Consider the following 15,266-nt stretch of genomic DNA (forward strand, 5'->3'; position numbering starts at 1 on the left):
ACATTATATTCTTCATTTCCAGTTAATACTTGTACAGCTGCTGTTATTGTGTATATATTTATTTATTTATTTATTTATATTTCCTCATACTTCTTGTTGGGTTTAGATTTTATTATTGTCATTTGTATTAGGAAACATTTAATCATATATGCTTAGAGGTGTATAATCAATTGTGTAGTGATAAGTTGTGTGATCTTTAACAGGCTACAGAGGCTTGGTGTGTATTCCACACTGGAATGCACACCTGCATCTTGGGGGCATGGGAAGAGGTCGCATCTTGTTTTATTGTTTTATGGTAGGATTAACGTAGCTACATTTGTTTTAGTCTAAGTGCTTTTCTGTTTAGATGAACTGCTGGACTTCCTTACCGGGGGGGGTCTAGTCTACCCTCTTCCTGACCAAGGATGATTGCCTTCGTGCTTTCATGTTGTTATATGACCTTTGACACACACACACACACACACACACACACACACACACACAGTATTCTTTGTTCACATGTATACCTATGTAAGATGTTATATGTTAATGACCCTATGCATATTCATGTAACCACAATAAAAGGAGTGCTGTGGGGAAACCTGGCTGAGAGTCTGACAGTGGTCAAGTGGTGGAACGACGCTTGGCTCCAGCCAGGTCTCCCTCATGCATGAGTAACCAGAGAACTTTGGTGCCTTGAGTCTTGCTTTTGCTGCGTAGCAGATTGTCCTTAACGTTCCAGCGAATAGGTTTATGTTACAAACCTATCATTAATTGGTCCTTCGAGAGCCGGATCCCTGGAGTCGACGTTCACCGAGGGGAAAAGAGACACACCGAAAGACTGACGTCAGCCAGGACTTATAGAGGTCCTGCAACAAAGTCCTGAGGCGTGAGAATTCGTCATCGGGCCGGTGGATTAGCCGTCTGTTTTTTTCTCCTCGATGGATGGCGATTGATGGGATTCGGGACTGACGCTACACGCAATAAGCAACTCCAAGTAAGAAAAAAAAAAAAAAAAAGAGTTTATAGCTATAATTACGTCTTCACCGCTCAGTGGGGTGTTGTCCGTGGCCGCTTAGTGGGGCTAAAATTCGCCGTCTAAGTGGGGCGATGTACAAAGCCGCTCAGTGGGGTTTTTTTGTACAGAAGCATTAAGTCGCAGAGTTGCGCAGTTCGAACTTTTTTTGGTTCGCCGTCTTAGTGGGGCGAAATACAGACCGCTGTGTGGGGTACTGTAGTGAGTCCTCCACCGCTCAGTGGGGTGTTGAGAAGTTCCGCGGAGTCCATTTGTGCTGGACGATAGGCCTATTTCGTGTTAATTTTTTGTTGTTGTGTGAGTGTGTTTGTATGAGTGCGTGCAGAGCAGAGCACGTGGTCTGTGATGTCAGCAGTTGTTGTTGTTGTTGTTATTGTTGTTGTTGTTGTTGTTGTTATTATGGGTTCCCAAGCTACCAAGAGTGTGCCAGAGGGTGACGAGAAGTTTATGATGAAATTCGCTCCCGGTAGCACAAAGTATTTAGGACATTGGCGCAAGAAATATGATTTTGAAGGTAAATTGGTTGTAGGACAATGTCAAATGTTAGTAGACCAGTTGACAGTGAAAGCAGCCTGTGCGACAGGGAAATTGAAACAGGAGCGAGAGTTACAACTGGCGTCCGCTAAATTGTGGTTAGAGCAGGCGCAGAAAAGACAGGAGGCAGTGAATGCAAAGAGAGCAGCTTTGCAGGCATTAGCTGTGAAACCTGAAGATGAAATGGTGGGGTCTACTTCAGTGGTGCTGACGTTAAAGGACCAACAGCGTAGAGCAGCATTAGAGAGAGAGAGAGAGGTCAGAGAGGAGGAAGAAAAGCAGGAGCAGGAGAAGAGAGAGAGAGAGGAGGAGGACAGAGTACGGCTGGAGTTTGGGGATGCCGCAGCAAAATATTTAAGTCCTTATAACACTAGATCCAAATCTAAAAGCCATGAGGCGAGTGCATCTGCTATGCCTGCCTCCCCTTTCCATGATACCTTTCCCATGGTGGAGGTCGCGAATCCCCATTTTGGTGTTGAGGATGACCGAAGCCGTGTTATTTGTGTTTACAGGCCATGGACTGAATCTGAATGTGCAGAGGCATGTAAAGATTTAGGAAACCCGTTGACTAATGTTGATGAATTTATCGCCCGACACAAGCAACTCTGCTCCTCGTATCGTTTAAACGGTCAGGAAACAGAAGCCACCTTTAAGAAGTGTCTCACATATAACTGGGCTCGGGTGCGAGGCACCTACACAGGGAGGGATGGTAATACCGTCCTACCCTATGGCCATGCAAATTTAAGAGGCCAAGTTGACGGGGTTTATGAGCGTCTTAGAAATACCTTTAAAGCTTCTGTAGATTACAACAAAATTGCCCAATGCATTCAGAAGGAAGGAGAGGATGTTCATGAGTTCAGGGCAAGAATAGAGGAAGTTTTCAAAGAACATAGTGGCGTTGAAGAGAGTGCAGAGAAGGCCAGCCCATATCAGCAGCAGTTAAAACATGCTTTGATGAATGGCTTCCATCCACGAATTGCTGCTCTCATCAGGAAACAAAATGTCAATCAGAACACTGATGGGTCCGTTGAATGCATGAACTGGGCCCGCCATGCACAGGAAGTTATTAAAAATAAAAAAAAGAAGTCACAAAACACTGAGGCCGCTGCCTTTTTAGTAGATGAAATTTTGTTTCAGGGACAGGCTGGAAGAGGGCAAAACAGAGGCAGGAATAGGAGAGGTAGAGGCCCATGGCGACCCCAGGATAACCGTGGTAAAAGAGATGATAAGTGCTATGCATGTGGGGAAATGGGCCATCACGCAAGGGAGTGTCCTGATCGCGTGCCTGAAGAGTATAAACGCCCTGATCAAAGAAACCCTTATTATAATAAATGACTAGCACCTGTTGACACTGCTAACACACATACATGTACAAATGATCCCTTACTTTGCCAGAATTTACAACAGCCTGTGTTTCAGACTCTAGATTTGACTGAAGTATTGTTAAATCTGTCAGGGAAAGAAGTAAAACCAGTTCGCACGTTAACTGTGCAAGGCAAAACTGTTCAATTTCTGTGTGATTCAGGTGCAGATAAAACTGTTTTAAAAGATCATGTGTCAGGAGTTGACCCTTCAAATGGCACAATTTATGTGAAGTCTGCAAATGGTCAGTTAAATCAGCATAGAATCTCTAAACCAGTCTGGATTAGAGATCCTACCACAGGAGAGGCAGTTCAGAGTTCAGTTGTAATGTGCCCAACTTGTCCGGTGAACCTCTTGGGAAGAGATATGATGATGAAACTTGGAATTTCAATAATTCCAACATCCATTGGGATGATAGCTGCAGGAAAAGGTGAAACTGCTGAGACAATGGTTCATCAGGGCAGTGGGGATTTGCATTATTACTGGACACTTGACCTGTCGGCCTCCAGACCTGATCAAATAAACTGTAAACTGTTAGCTGCAGCTGAGGAAATGTTGACAACTAGCCATGACATACAGCCACCAGATGATTTGCATGTCACACTGAGATTTAAGACCATGCCTGGGCCTGATGAGGCCTACACAGATAAAGTGCTGAAATTAGGGCCACAGAGAATCACCATAAAAGCGATATATACTGATGGTGAAACCATGGCTGGATGTAGTGTGATCCTTTCTGAAGCTGCACAACAACTCTTTACAGGGCAAACACCACACATTTCACTGACAAAGAGTGTCACAGCCGAGTGGACAGACTTAGCATCTTTGGTGAGACAGGGGGAGAGTGTTAGAATGTGGCAGCAAGCTGGAGGGGGTTGGGAGACAGACATCCAGCACAGCATCTTTCGTAAAAAGCTGGGATGGGTGACACACACTACACCACAAACACATTTAAAGGGGAGTGAGAATGACACAGCAGAATGATATGTTGTAGATGTCAAAGATCACCCGGAGCTTAAACAGGTCCCAGAGAAGCTCTGGTCTACTGGGAAGACTGATGTGGGGTTAATAACAACAGCGAGTCCAGTAGTTATAAAACCCAAAACGTCTTTTAGGCCAAGAGTGAAACAATATCCCTTAAAGCCTGATGCAGTAGAAGGCATTAAACCAGTAATAGAGGATATGATTAAGGCAGGGATACTAGTTGAAGCTCCACAAGCAGCATGTAACACACCCATCTTCCCAGTTAGAAAGGCTGATTCACAGTCGTGGCGCATGATTCAAGATTTAAGAGCTGTAAATCAAGCAGTGGAGAGTATAGCTCCATGCGTCCCCGACCCCCACACCTTATTAAATCAGCTTAAACCAGACATGACACACTTCACCGTGGTAGATTTAAGTAATGCTTTCTTTTCCATACCAGTACATGAGAATTCGCAAGGCTGGTTTGGTTTCACGTATCAAGGCAAAAAATACACATACACCAGACTGCCGCAAGGTTTTTGTGATAGTCCTACAATTTTCACACAGAATATTACAAATTGTCTGTCTGATTTTGTGATTCCATCACATTCACAGATGTTGGTATATGTCGATGACATTTTAATTGCATCCAATTCAGAGAAGAACTGCAAAGACATATCATTGGCATTGCTGACTCACTTAGCTGAGACAGGTAATAAGGCCTCACTTTCAAAGCTACAGTGGGTAAAGACAGAAGTGAAATTTTTAGGACATCTGCTTAGTGCAGCAGGGAAAAGCATACACCCAGAGAGGAAAACAGCTATCTTGGCAGCACCTAGGCCAGTGACAAAGAAACACATGATGCAATTCCTAGGGTTGCTAAATTTCTGTCGATCGTGGATGCCCCATTACTCTGAAATTGCGCAGCCATTATTAGATATGATGTACAGTAAGCCTTTGGCTATGTCAGAAAGTTTAAGTTGGACCCCTGAGGGGGAGCAAGCTTTGTGCACGCTGAAACAGATGCTGACAGGAGCATCGGTTCTAGGGCTTCCAGATTATAACAAGCCTTTTGTTCAAACTGTTGACTGTAAAGGACATTTTATGACATCCATGTTAGCACAAAAATGTGGAGGTGGCATGAAGCCAGTAGCTTATTATTCTAAGAGGCTGGATCCTGTGGCTTGTGCCTTACCTCACTGTGTGCGATCTGTGTGTGCAGCCGCTGAAGCCGTAAAGTGTTCTGGTGAAATTGTTTTGTTTCACCCTTTGACCCTGCTGGTCCCACATGAGGTTGATGTTTTATTGCTGCAGACTAAAATGACATTCTTGTCACCTGCCAGACACTTGTCTTTAATGTCACTGTTGCTCTCCCAGCCACACATAACTATTAAGCGGTGTACTACCTTGAATCCCTCTACATTGTTGCCCACAGAGGAGGAGGGTACACCACATGTGTGTAGTGAGCATGTGGAAACACAGTGTAAACCTAGAAGTGATTTAACGGACATACCACTCACTGAGGGCAAGATTTGGTTTGTTGATGGTTCCAGTTTTAAAACAGCGGAGGGAAAGACTAAAACAGGCTTTGCTGTTGTGGATGATGTGCAGGTCATCCGTGCTGGGCAGTTATCACATTCCATGTCTGCCCAAGCAGCTGAGATAGTGGCTCTGACGGAAGCCTGTAAAGCAGCTGAAGGGCAGGCAGTGACTATATATACAGACAGTCAGTATGCATATGCTACACTTCATTTCTTTGCCGCTCAGTGGTCAAGACGAGGCATGACAACTTCAACAGGGAAACCTGTGGAGCATGCGACATTGTTGCAGGCCCTGTTGAAAGCAGTCTTACTGCCTAGTAAAGTTGCAGTTTGCAAATGTGCAGCACACACACGTGGCACTGACCCCATTGTACTGGGCAACGCCTTTGCAGACAAAATTGCAAAGGAAGCAGCCCTTGGAACACATGGGGTTCATATTCTGGCGGCACAGGAGCAAACTATGCCCATCACACATGATGTGCTGGCAGACATGCAGTCACACTCACCTCCAGCTGAGAAACAGCTGTGGCTCACTAAAGGAGCAAGCCTGAGAGGTGATGTCTACTATCTTTGTGATAAACCTATATTGCCTAAGAACCTATATAGGACTGCTGCAATTTTGAGTCATGGACTCTGCCACGTCTCGACAACTCAAATGGTAGCAGCAGTTGAACGGCAGTTTTTCACACTGGGATTCAATGCTTATTCAAAACATTTTTGTAAAGCATGTTTGATATGTTGTAAACATAATGCTCAGGGGAACCTTAGACCAAAACGAGGAAGGTTTCCCAGACCCAGCTACCCATTTGAAGTAATCCATATGGATTTCATTGAGTTGTCTAACTGTAACACCTACAGGTACTGCCTGGTAATTGTGTGCCCGTTCTCAAAGTGGGTAGAAGTTGTCCCCACTAAGAAAGCAGATGCTATTTCAGTGGCTAAAGTAATATGCAAAAATGTGATCCCAGAGCATGGGATCCCCCAGACTATTTACAGTGACAATGGTCCTCATTTTGTGAATGAAGTAATTGAGAAAATGTCACAACATCTGGGGATAACACTGAAAACGCACTGCTCATATCACCCCCAGAGTGCAGGGCTGGTTGAAAGGACTAATGGCACAGTAAAGCTGAGACTCAGGAAAACAATGGAGGAAACAGGCAGAACATGGGTAGACTGCATTGAGCTAGTGAAAATGTATATGAGAATCACGCCAACTGATAATGGCCTAACGCCTTTTGAAATAATATATGGCAGGCCATTTAGAGTTCCAGTGTTCTGTAATGATAATGATAAAGCAGAAGAAGAAAACACACTAGCAGACTGGATGATTAAAATGCTGAAAAGCAAAGAAGTCATGAGTGCAAATAATCTGCCAGATGATTCTGTTTCTGTACAGGAAGAACGTCTGAAGCCAGGGGACTGGGTGCTGATAAAGGTCATAAAGAGGAAGTGCTGGTCAAAGCCACGGTGGGACGGACCATACCAGGCTCTGCTGACAACACCGACAGCTGTGAAAATTGCACAACGACCCACCTGGATACACCAAAGCCACTGCAAGAAGGTGACACACATCCAGGCCAGCTCGGAGTAAGTGGCAGGAAGACCGGGTACAAAGGGGGGGGGAAAGCCTCCAGGGCCCCTCGTCTCAATCCGGTGAAGAAACCAACTGAGCCACAGGTACTCATCAGAATGGCTGGTAAAGTGTTGTCTACCCTGCTGGGTGTAATGGCTTTGATGTCATCATGGTCAGCTGTGGAGACCCTGTATGTTCAAGGAAACCACACCCAATACCCTCATGGCTATTCTACAAACTTTTGGTGGCAGTTTATGAATACAACTGCTCACTTGAACAATAGGACAGACTGCTATGTGTGTGCTCATATGCCGTTATCCGCATATACATCTGGACTGTGGCCGTACAGCATATCAAAGGACAGGAGTTGGTGTCTGTTGGGCTTAGCAACTCATCCTGGCAACAGAGTCCTCTGGTCCCAGGCCAATTACAGTACACCTCTGAACATCACCTGGAGTAAGTCACCACTTCTAAACATGAATTGTTCTGAGCAAACTGACTTATTGGCCTGGCCTCAAGTGTCAGACCCACTGCCGGACATAATATTGCTGAACAAGCTGAATACAGCCCAATTGCCGTTGTGTGTGATGAACAATGGATCATTGTCAGTGGGGGAGTTGCCGCTTCACTTATGTGGATACATATACACCTACTGCCCTCCAGAGGATGAGAGCAGGTGTATGAAATGCTTGACCGATGCAAAGTGCGCTGAGAACTTGACATTAAGGAGGACTGAATGCAAGTCCAACCGGGCTTACAGGATACCAGTAAAGGCAAAGAGTCAGAAGTGGACAGGATGTTCAAGGACGGTGCCGAGCAGTAAAGGAACAAGAGTTTTGGCTGATTGGTATTTCCTGTGTGGACATAAAGCCTATCTATCACTCCCTGAGGGATGGGGAGGATTGTGTGCCGTGGTGAAGTTATCCGATCATGTCTTCTTCATGGACAGAGTTGAACATCACCCTAGCAACCGACAGAAGCGTGAGGTGAATTTAGCCTCACCTGACTCGTTTGGAGTGACAGTAGACACTGGAGTGCCGCGAGAATTCCGCATTTGGAGTGGAGGGGCTAAGTTCTTCCAAAGTTTGATCCCAAACATCGGAGTTGCAGAGGTGCGGGATCATGTGGAGATCAACCGATATGCCCTACTGCGACACATTAATCTCACTAAGACTCTGGGAACAGCCTTAGCGGAGGAGCAACAGGCCATCAGAACGATGGTACTGCAAAACAGGCTGACCCTAGACTTGATAACAGCATCACAAGGAGGAGTGTGTAAGCTGATTGGAGAGACGTGTTGTACGTTTATTCCGGATGGATATACGACTGGAGGAGACATCTATGAGGCACTGCAGAACTTAACTGCTCTGCAGAAATATGTGGCAGACCACACATCAGGAGGAGATGCGTCACAAGGCTGGATAGCCTGGTTGACATCTGGACCATGGTGGAATATGTTCTTACGGTTTTTGACTCCCATTCTTACATTATTGGCATTGCTTTGCTTGTTTACAGGTTGCATTTTGCCATGTGTAAGATCGATGGTGAATAAAATGATTGCTAACACCTTTACCAATTACATACTGTTGCAGCAGAGTGACATGGATGCTAAGGCTAATATGTGTGTATGAAATGAAGCCTGCACTGAAAATGTTGACAAGTGGTGTAGAGCTGAAGATATATATGCCGTATAGCCTTAAAAAATGACAATACAGGGTGGTGATGTTGGGTTTAGATTTTATTATTGTCATTTGTATTAGGAAACATTTAATCATATATGCTTAGAGGTGTATAATCAATTGTGTAGTGATAAGTTGTGTGATCTTTAACAGGCTACAGAGGCTTGGTGTGTATTCCACACTGGAATGCACACCTGCATCTTGGGGGCATGGGAAGAGGTCGCATCTTGTTTTATTGTTTTATGGTAGGATTAACGTAGCTACATTTGTTTTAGTCTAAGTGCTTTTCTGTTTAGATGAACTGCTGGACTTCCTTACCGGGGGGGGTCTAGTCTACCCTCTTCCTGACCAAGGATGATTGCCTTCGTGCTTTCATGTTGTTATATGACCTTTGACACACACACACACACACACACACACACACACACACACACACACACACACACAGTATTCTTTGTTCACATGTATACCTATGTAAGATGTTATATGTTAATGACCCTATGCATATTCATGTAACCACAATAAAAGGAGTGCTGTGGGGAAACCTGGCTGAGAGTCTGACAGTGGTCAAGTGGTGGAACGACGCTTGGCTCCAGCCAGGTCTCCCTCATGCATGAGTAACCAGAGAACTTTGGTGCCTTGAGTCTTGCTTTTGCTGCGTAGCAGATTGTCCTTAACGTTCCAGCGAATAGGTTTATGTTACAAACCTATCACTTCTTATATAGTTCTATACTGTGTATTGTGTATTTTGTTGTACAGTTATTTTATTTTCAACTTTAATTTATATATTTTATCTTATTCTTTCCCAGTTAAAATTACCCTTCATTCTAATTTGTGTTGTTCAGTTATTTCATTTTTAACCTTAATTTTTTATATTTTATTCCTTCCTAGTTAAATTTACACTTTTTAATTTTTTTAAATTTATTTCCTATCTTATTCATAGCCTTTTCCTTTTTTGTCTTTAGGTCACAAGCAGTTGTCTAAGCATTTCACTGCATATCGTACTGTGTATGACTGTGTACGTGACAAATAAAAATTTGAATTTTGAATTTGAATTTGATATTGGTCTGATTTAGTCATCATTTATTAATAATGAAGCAGCAGCTGAGGTACAAACACGTAAACCGAAAAGTGCAGCGCTCACCCTGACAGTGCTGCAGGGAGCACTGCAAGTTTGCTGAATGAAACAGACGAAGAAGAGTGACTTTACTTCCTTGTTCACCCCACTCTCATCTCTCTCTTTCTGCAGCAAATCTGGACCAATGGGCAGTGAGCAGAGCTGCATCATATGACCTGTGCCTGGGTTACTCTGAAAAAGCGGAGCAGTGATGCAGCGGCTCTGCAGTGAAACAGAGACAGCTGGAGAAACACATCTGTGGCTGGATTAGGTTAATACCTGTAATGCTGCGTGAGATGAGCCCCAGTTCACGCAGTAAACCTGAGCATAACCATGGACTACCGGGCACACTGGACGGATTACTCACACTGGGACCTCTTTTTTTTAAAAAAGAGTTTATGCCAGGCTGTGTTCACATGACTGCTGGGATCATGTGACCTGTGTTCACATCTGTAGATGTGCTTACGTTGTGTTATGTAATCCATCCATCAAGTTATCCATCCATCAACCCGCCTGTCTTTCTGTCATGTGTCTTTTCCTTACCAACTTAGTTCTTTTGTAATCGAGTGAACACAGACACTGATTATCCAAGTTTCAGCTTTCCAGGTCTCGACTTAGTGCAGGGGTCGGGAACTCTAGGACTCAAGGGCCGGTGTCCTGCAGGTTTTAGATCTCACCCTGGGTCAGCACACCTGAATCAAGTGATTAGTTCATTACCAGGACTCTGGAGAACTTCAAGACATGTTTGCTGTATCCCAATTCAGGGTCTGCTGCCTCAAAGGCTGCATTTTAAGGCTGATTACGTCACAGTGACGAGACAGAGGCTGTCCCAATTCGAAGGTTGCTCAAAATGCGGCCCTCAAATGAGTCCTTATTTCCCTGAATTTTAAGGATGAGTTGGTGTATCCTTCAAACATATCCCAGACTTTATAGCGCGGCGATGGGTGTGGATAATTTTGCAGAAAAAAAAGCGGACAGCTGAAGCGAGGCAGCCGAAGAGTAAACTTTTAAAAGTAAATACTGAATTGTGTCACTTATTTACGTGCAAACGTTTAATAACGAAGAACATTAAATCATTACTGTTGGCCACAGGTCGGCAAAGTTTCAAACATTAGCGATGTTAGTACCAACTTTGTTTTAAAGCCTTCACTTTAAAATATACGCCGTTCAATAGTCGACCTTAATCTTACAGAGAATCTGATGATTTTATGGATAATTAAAGTCAGTCATATATCCACAAACACAACAAGCTGAAAGTGAGTGATGCTGCTCGGTTTGCAGTCCTGAATATCACGGCACAAGCAGGATTCACTGCACTGTTAATGTGAGCTATGTTATATTGCTGCCCCTGTTCGGTGGTGTCGAGCCAAACGGACTTTAACGTGTGTTTGAACAAGCTGACGGTTCACTCGTTAAGCTGAAAGAAAGATGCTTTAATCACAGCAGTCACACATGTGTCCACTGTACCATCTGGGACTCTTCTTGTTTAGCACTCGTAATAACACAAACACTAAATCCTGCTTCTCTGGTGCTGTTGTGTAGCAGTGTGTACACCTGAGACTGTCACCTGTCTGTCTGTCCTGCACTCTCTCTCTGTTTCTTTCTCTCTTTTTTTTCTCTTTTTTTTTTGCCTGTCCCATTTGGTTCTTTAGCCGTCAGAATTGTTGTCTGAAGACCAACAAGGAGACCAAATGGATTTATTTTGCCAAATGGATCATCATGGCATTGCCGTATTGGTCCATTTAATCGACCTTTGTTTTTATTATTTATTTTATTTTATTTTCACTTGTTACAGACGGGACAGACATGAGTGAGGGATAGGAAAGGGAGAAAGAAAGAGGAAGGAAAAGAAAAACAGAAGGGGAGAGGAACAGCGAGAAAGGGAAAAAAAATCTCCTGGATCACCTGTTGAGAGAGAAAGAATAGAAAACAAGCAAAAAAAAAACATCGCATTAATCTAGCTAAGTGTAAACAGCAGTAAATACTAAATATTGAATGTTGTTGTGCAGCACGCAGGACAGACAGCGCACAATGTGCTTTGAAGTAGCAGCCAAGAAAGGTGTAATTTACGTCTATGAACAGTGAACACCCGTGTGCATACCTGTGTGGATCATGCTTGTATTCAAAAGGTTTCCCTATGTAATGGTCTGCTAGAGGATGTAGAGAGCAATAGCCCCGTCCCCCAGGGCATGAAGCAGGCATGGAGGAGATCCAGGCCCCAGACATCCAGAGGCCCCAGAGTGCGAGAGCTAAAGGAGGACCACCGGAGGGGCATCCGTGCCACCCTCATGGGAAGGGCTGAGGATCCCCAGACGAGGGGTCACCCAGTAGCCACCGAGCAGAAGCTAGAGGGGGCTGCACCGGCGTGCCCGCTGGCTCTGCCGGCAGCCAGCTGTGCCAGAGTGAACCGAGTCGCAGACCCAGAGGCCGGAGGCCCGAGGGCCCCCCTTTGCCCGGAAGAGGCCTGACCGAGCAACGGGCACCAGGCCCCGCCAAGTAGCCACCGGGAGTGAGCCGGTACATACCTGAGCGGCCAGCCCCGGACACCAAGAACCACCAATGCACCGGCCCCTGAGGGCATCAGTCACCGGCAGGGAGTGTGGTGAGGGGAGATAGGCCTCCACACTGTTCCCTGTTTGTGAAGGACTGCTAGGAAAGTTTAACATAACTGTCTGTCCTGAATCAGTCTTATTAGGTAATGTTCAAATAATGTGATCATCCCAGTGTTTTCAGTGTGGGAGAAAGTACTCAGGGCCTTCAAGTTACACACTATGAAAGGCAGCAACAAGTTTAATGTTCAGAAAGCTAAAGTATGTATCAGCAGCAGAATGGAGCTAAAAATAAATGTTTGTTTCAGTTCTATGAAGCTTTGAGTATTTTGGATCAGTAGCACTGCTGTGTTTGTTGCATCATATTGCTGTAATTGTTTATATGCTTTATATATTCTGAGCTAAGTTGATCTATAGTGTTACATCATATTCTGTAAGGATGTTATGCGTTTGTAGTAGGGCTGCACGATTAATCGTTAGAAAATCGCGATCTCGATTCATACTTATGTGCGATCTCATTTCCAAATGACAACGATTAAAAAAAAAAAAAAAAAAAAGACAACGACGACGATTGTACCGCATTTTGATCCGGGACGTACTCTGCATGAAAACAAGCGCTCACTCTTCCTGCTCAACAAATGACAAGGGCGGAGCCTTATACCATGTGATACAGAAGCTGTGCCGTGTGATGCTAAAATTAGCAGGGAAAAAACAACGGAGAGCACGTCAGGGATGACGAGAAAGTGACAGGAGAAAATCCGTCCCGGTCAACCACCCAAACATCAATAGCGGGAACCTTATACAGCGCTTCCCTATACCCGTCGAACTCCCGCAGGCACAAAGAAATTACGGAGGCTATCACTTATCACCTGACCAAAGATATGGCTCCATCAACACTGTGCAAAACGAGGGATTTAGGAAAACGATCAACACCCTAGACAAACGCTACACAGTGCCGTCCCGCAACTATTTTTTCTATTGTTGCACTACCTGCTCTATACACGCAGCGTCGAGCAACGGTGGAGACGGAATTTCAAGCAGTACAACATTTTGCAGCAACAACAAAACGTGAGACATTTGTTGTTTTTATGTTTATTTATTGTTTTTATGTTCAGTCTCAACTGTTACGAAGTTGATGTGCAGTTAATATGTGTAATAAATATTTATACTGGAAAAGAAAATTGTGAGAGAATCGTGATCTCAATTCTAAGCCAAAAAATCATGATTCTCATTTTATGCAAAATCGTGCAGCCCTAGTTTGTAGACTTTCTGCCCAGTTTGACCCATTTAGCAGAAGTCAGCCTGTTTAAGGCTCTGATGTCTATTCTGTATGACTTAAAGCAGTTATGACATGGTCTGATTTTCTCACCCAATAAAGGAATATTTCATATATCCGTCTACTCTTCATTCTATCAGAAACAGTTATCACAGCTCGCACATTTTCTTTTTACACATATATGTAAGCATTGAGACAAATTTAGTAATGCCAACAAATTAAACGAACAATATTTGTCTCTTATATATGATACATCTATATATACACTGTCAAAGATACTTGAGTGTCTTTGAATGAAGATTTAAGGTGATAGGACATATAAATAACTGCAACTTGAATCTTTACTGAAGCTCAGTATTTGACACAGAGTTCACTCGCATGAATTTCACTCACATGTGCTGTCCCAGTGTACCTGCACATGTGATGTGACAATAGAAGTGATTTGATTTGAGAGTTCAAACTCACTGCTGTAATAACTAATAATGATTAATATAATAACTATTATATTGGCCATATCATATTTACACTGACTTTAGTCTCATGAACAACATTAGCTAACTGTTATTTACTAACTAATCTTATATGACTGTTCAGTACAGATATGAAGCCCAACAATCATGTTTTAGTCCTGTGGTCTCAGCCTCAGATACTTATTAAATCACACAAAGCTCGTGTGGAAAAAAAACAAACAAGCAAAATATGTTCTCCTTCATTTCTGTCAACCACATGTTTCCAGCTATCATGGTTGCTAGGCAAGCTGGGCAGCGCGACGGAGGCTAGACCGTCCCATTTCACAAGCCTCACACTTCCAGCCTTAGCGGTCTTTGAGTACGCGGCCCTTGAGGAGCGTTGAGGCTGCGTACTTTAAGGCTGCAGACCCTGAATTGGGATACAGCCATGCTGAGGAGGTCATTTAGTCATTTAAATCAGCTGTGTTGGATCAAGTGCACATCTAACACTCCACACCAGTTGGTGGCGGTAATGCACCATCTTGCTGTTTGCCAACCGCCAATAAACCCTACACAGATTCAGATTCAGAAGAAGAAGGACACATCTAAAACCTGCAGGACACCAGCTCTCGAGTTCCCCACCCCTGACTTAGGGTCTTGTCTCTCAGTCTCGGCATCAGTCAGGGGGCTGAAATAACCACGACTGCAGTTGTCATCACATCACAAACTTCTGGCCACTTCAGATTTAGCAGTGTGCACGTAGTGGCACATTTAAGATCTAGTTTAAAGGGCTAACAGGATGAACTGGGACTCAGGTCTGAACTCTCGTCCCGTCTGAAGACCGAGGGTTACCCAAACAACACAAGCAGACAGGTTCAAACCTTCATCTTTCATTCCATGGATACAGGCAGGTAGAACAGAGTGTGGCCTGCAGATGAAACCACAGGTGAAAAGGGAAATAAGAGGTCACACACACACAGCTGACTTTTGTTGTTTATGATGATGGTTCAGCAGGGTCAGTCGATCTGACTGCTTTTACATTCAACTTTCAGACCAGAGACAGAAAACATCAAAATCACGTCAGCTGACTGCCAGGTCACACGACCTGTCTGAGAAAATCTGCATTACACAGCTCTGTTAATGGGACTATGTTTACAGGAAGTTAAAATGTCAGATTTTCATCCCTAACCTCCTGGAGGAGGAGA

At 44.1% G+C, this 15,266-nt stretch overlaps 1 protein-coding gene across 1 annotated transcript; it reads left to right on the plus strand.

Annotated features, from left to right (window-relative positions):
* The first annotated feature begins 423 nt into the window (after window positions 1-423).
* On the plus strand, window positions 424-9,299 carry LOC146647239 (uncharacterized). The gene is made up of 2 exons (XM_085391249.1): window positions 424-976; window positions 6,815-9,299. The coding sequence occupies exon 2, from the start codon at window positions 7,108-7,110 to the stop codon at window positions 8,620-8,622; it is 1,515 nt and encodes a 504-aa protein (XP_085247375.1). The 5' UTR covers window positions 424-976; window positions 6,815-7,107; the 3' UTR covers window positions 8,623-9,299.
* Window positions 9,300-15,266: the final 5,967 nt, after the last annotated feature.

The sequence above is a fragment of the Rhamphochromis longiceps genome, linkage group LG19, assembly GCF_057381845.1.
Source record: "Rhamphochromis longiceps isolate RC_006_pf linkage group LG19, R_longiceps_female_GT1.1, whole genome shotgun sequence".
Classification (NCBI taxonomy): Eukaryota; Metazoa; Chordata; class Actinopteri; order Cichliformes; family Cichlidae; genus Rhamphochromis; species Rhamphochromis longiceps.

Bases quoted from the DNA above. Each gene is read 5' to 3' on its own strand.
- LOC146647239 (XM_085391249.1), top strand. From the start codon at position 7,108: ATGGCTGGTAAAGTGTTGTCTACCCTGCTGGGTGTAATGGCTTTGATG.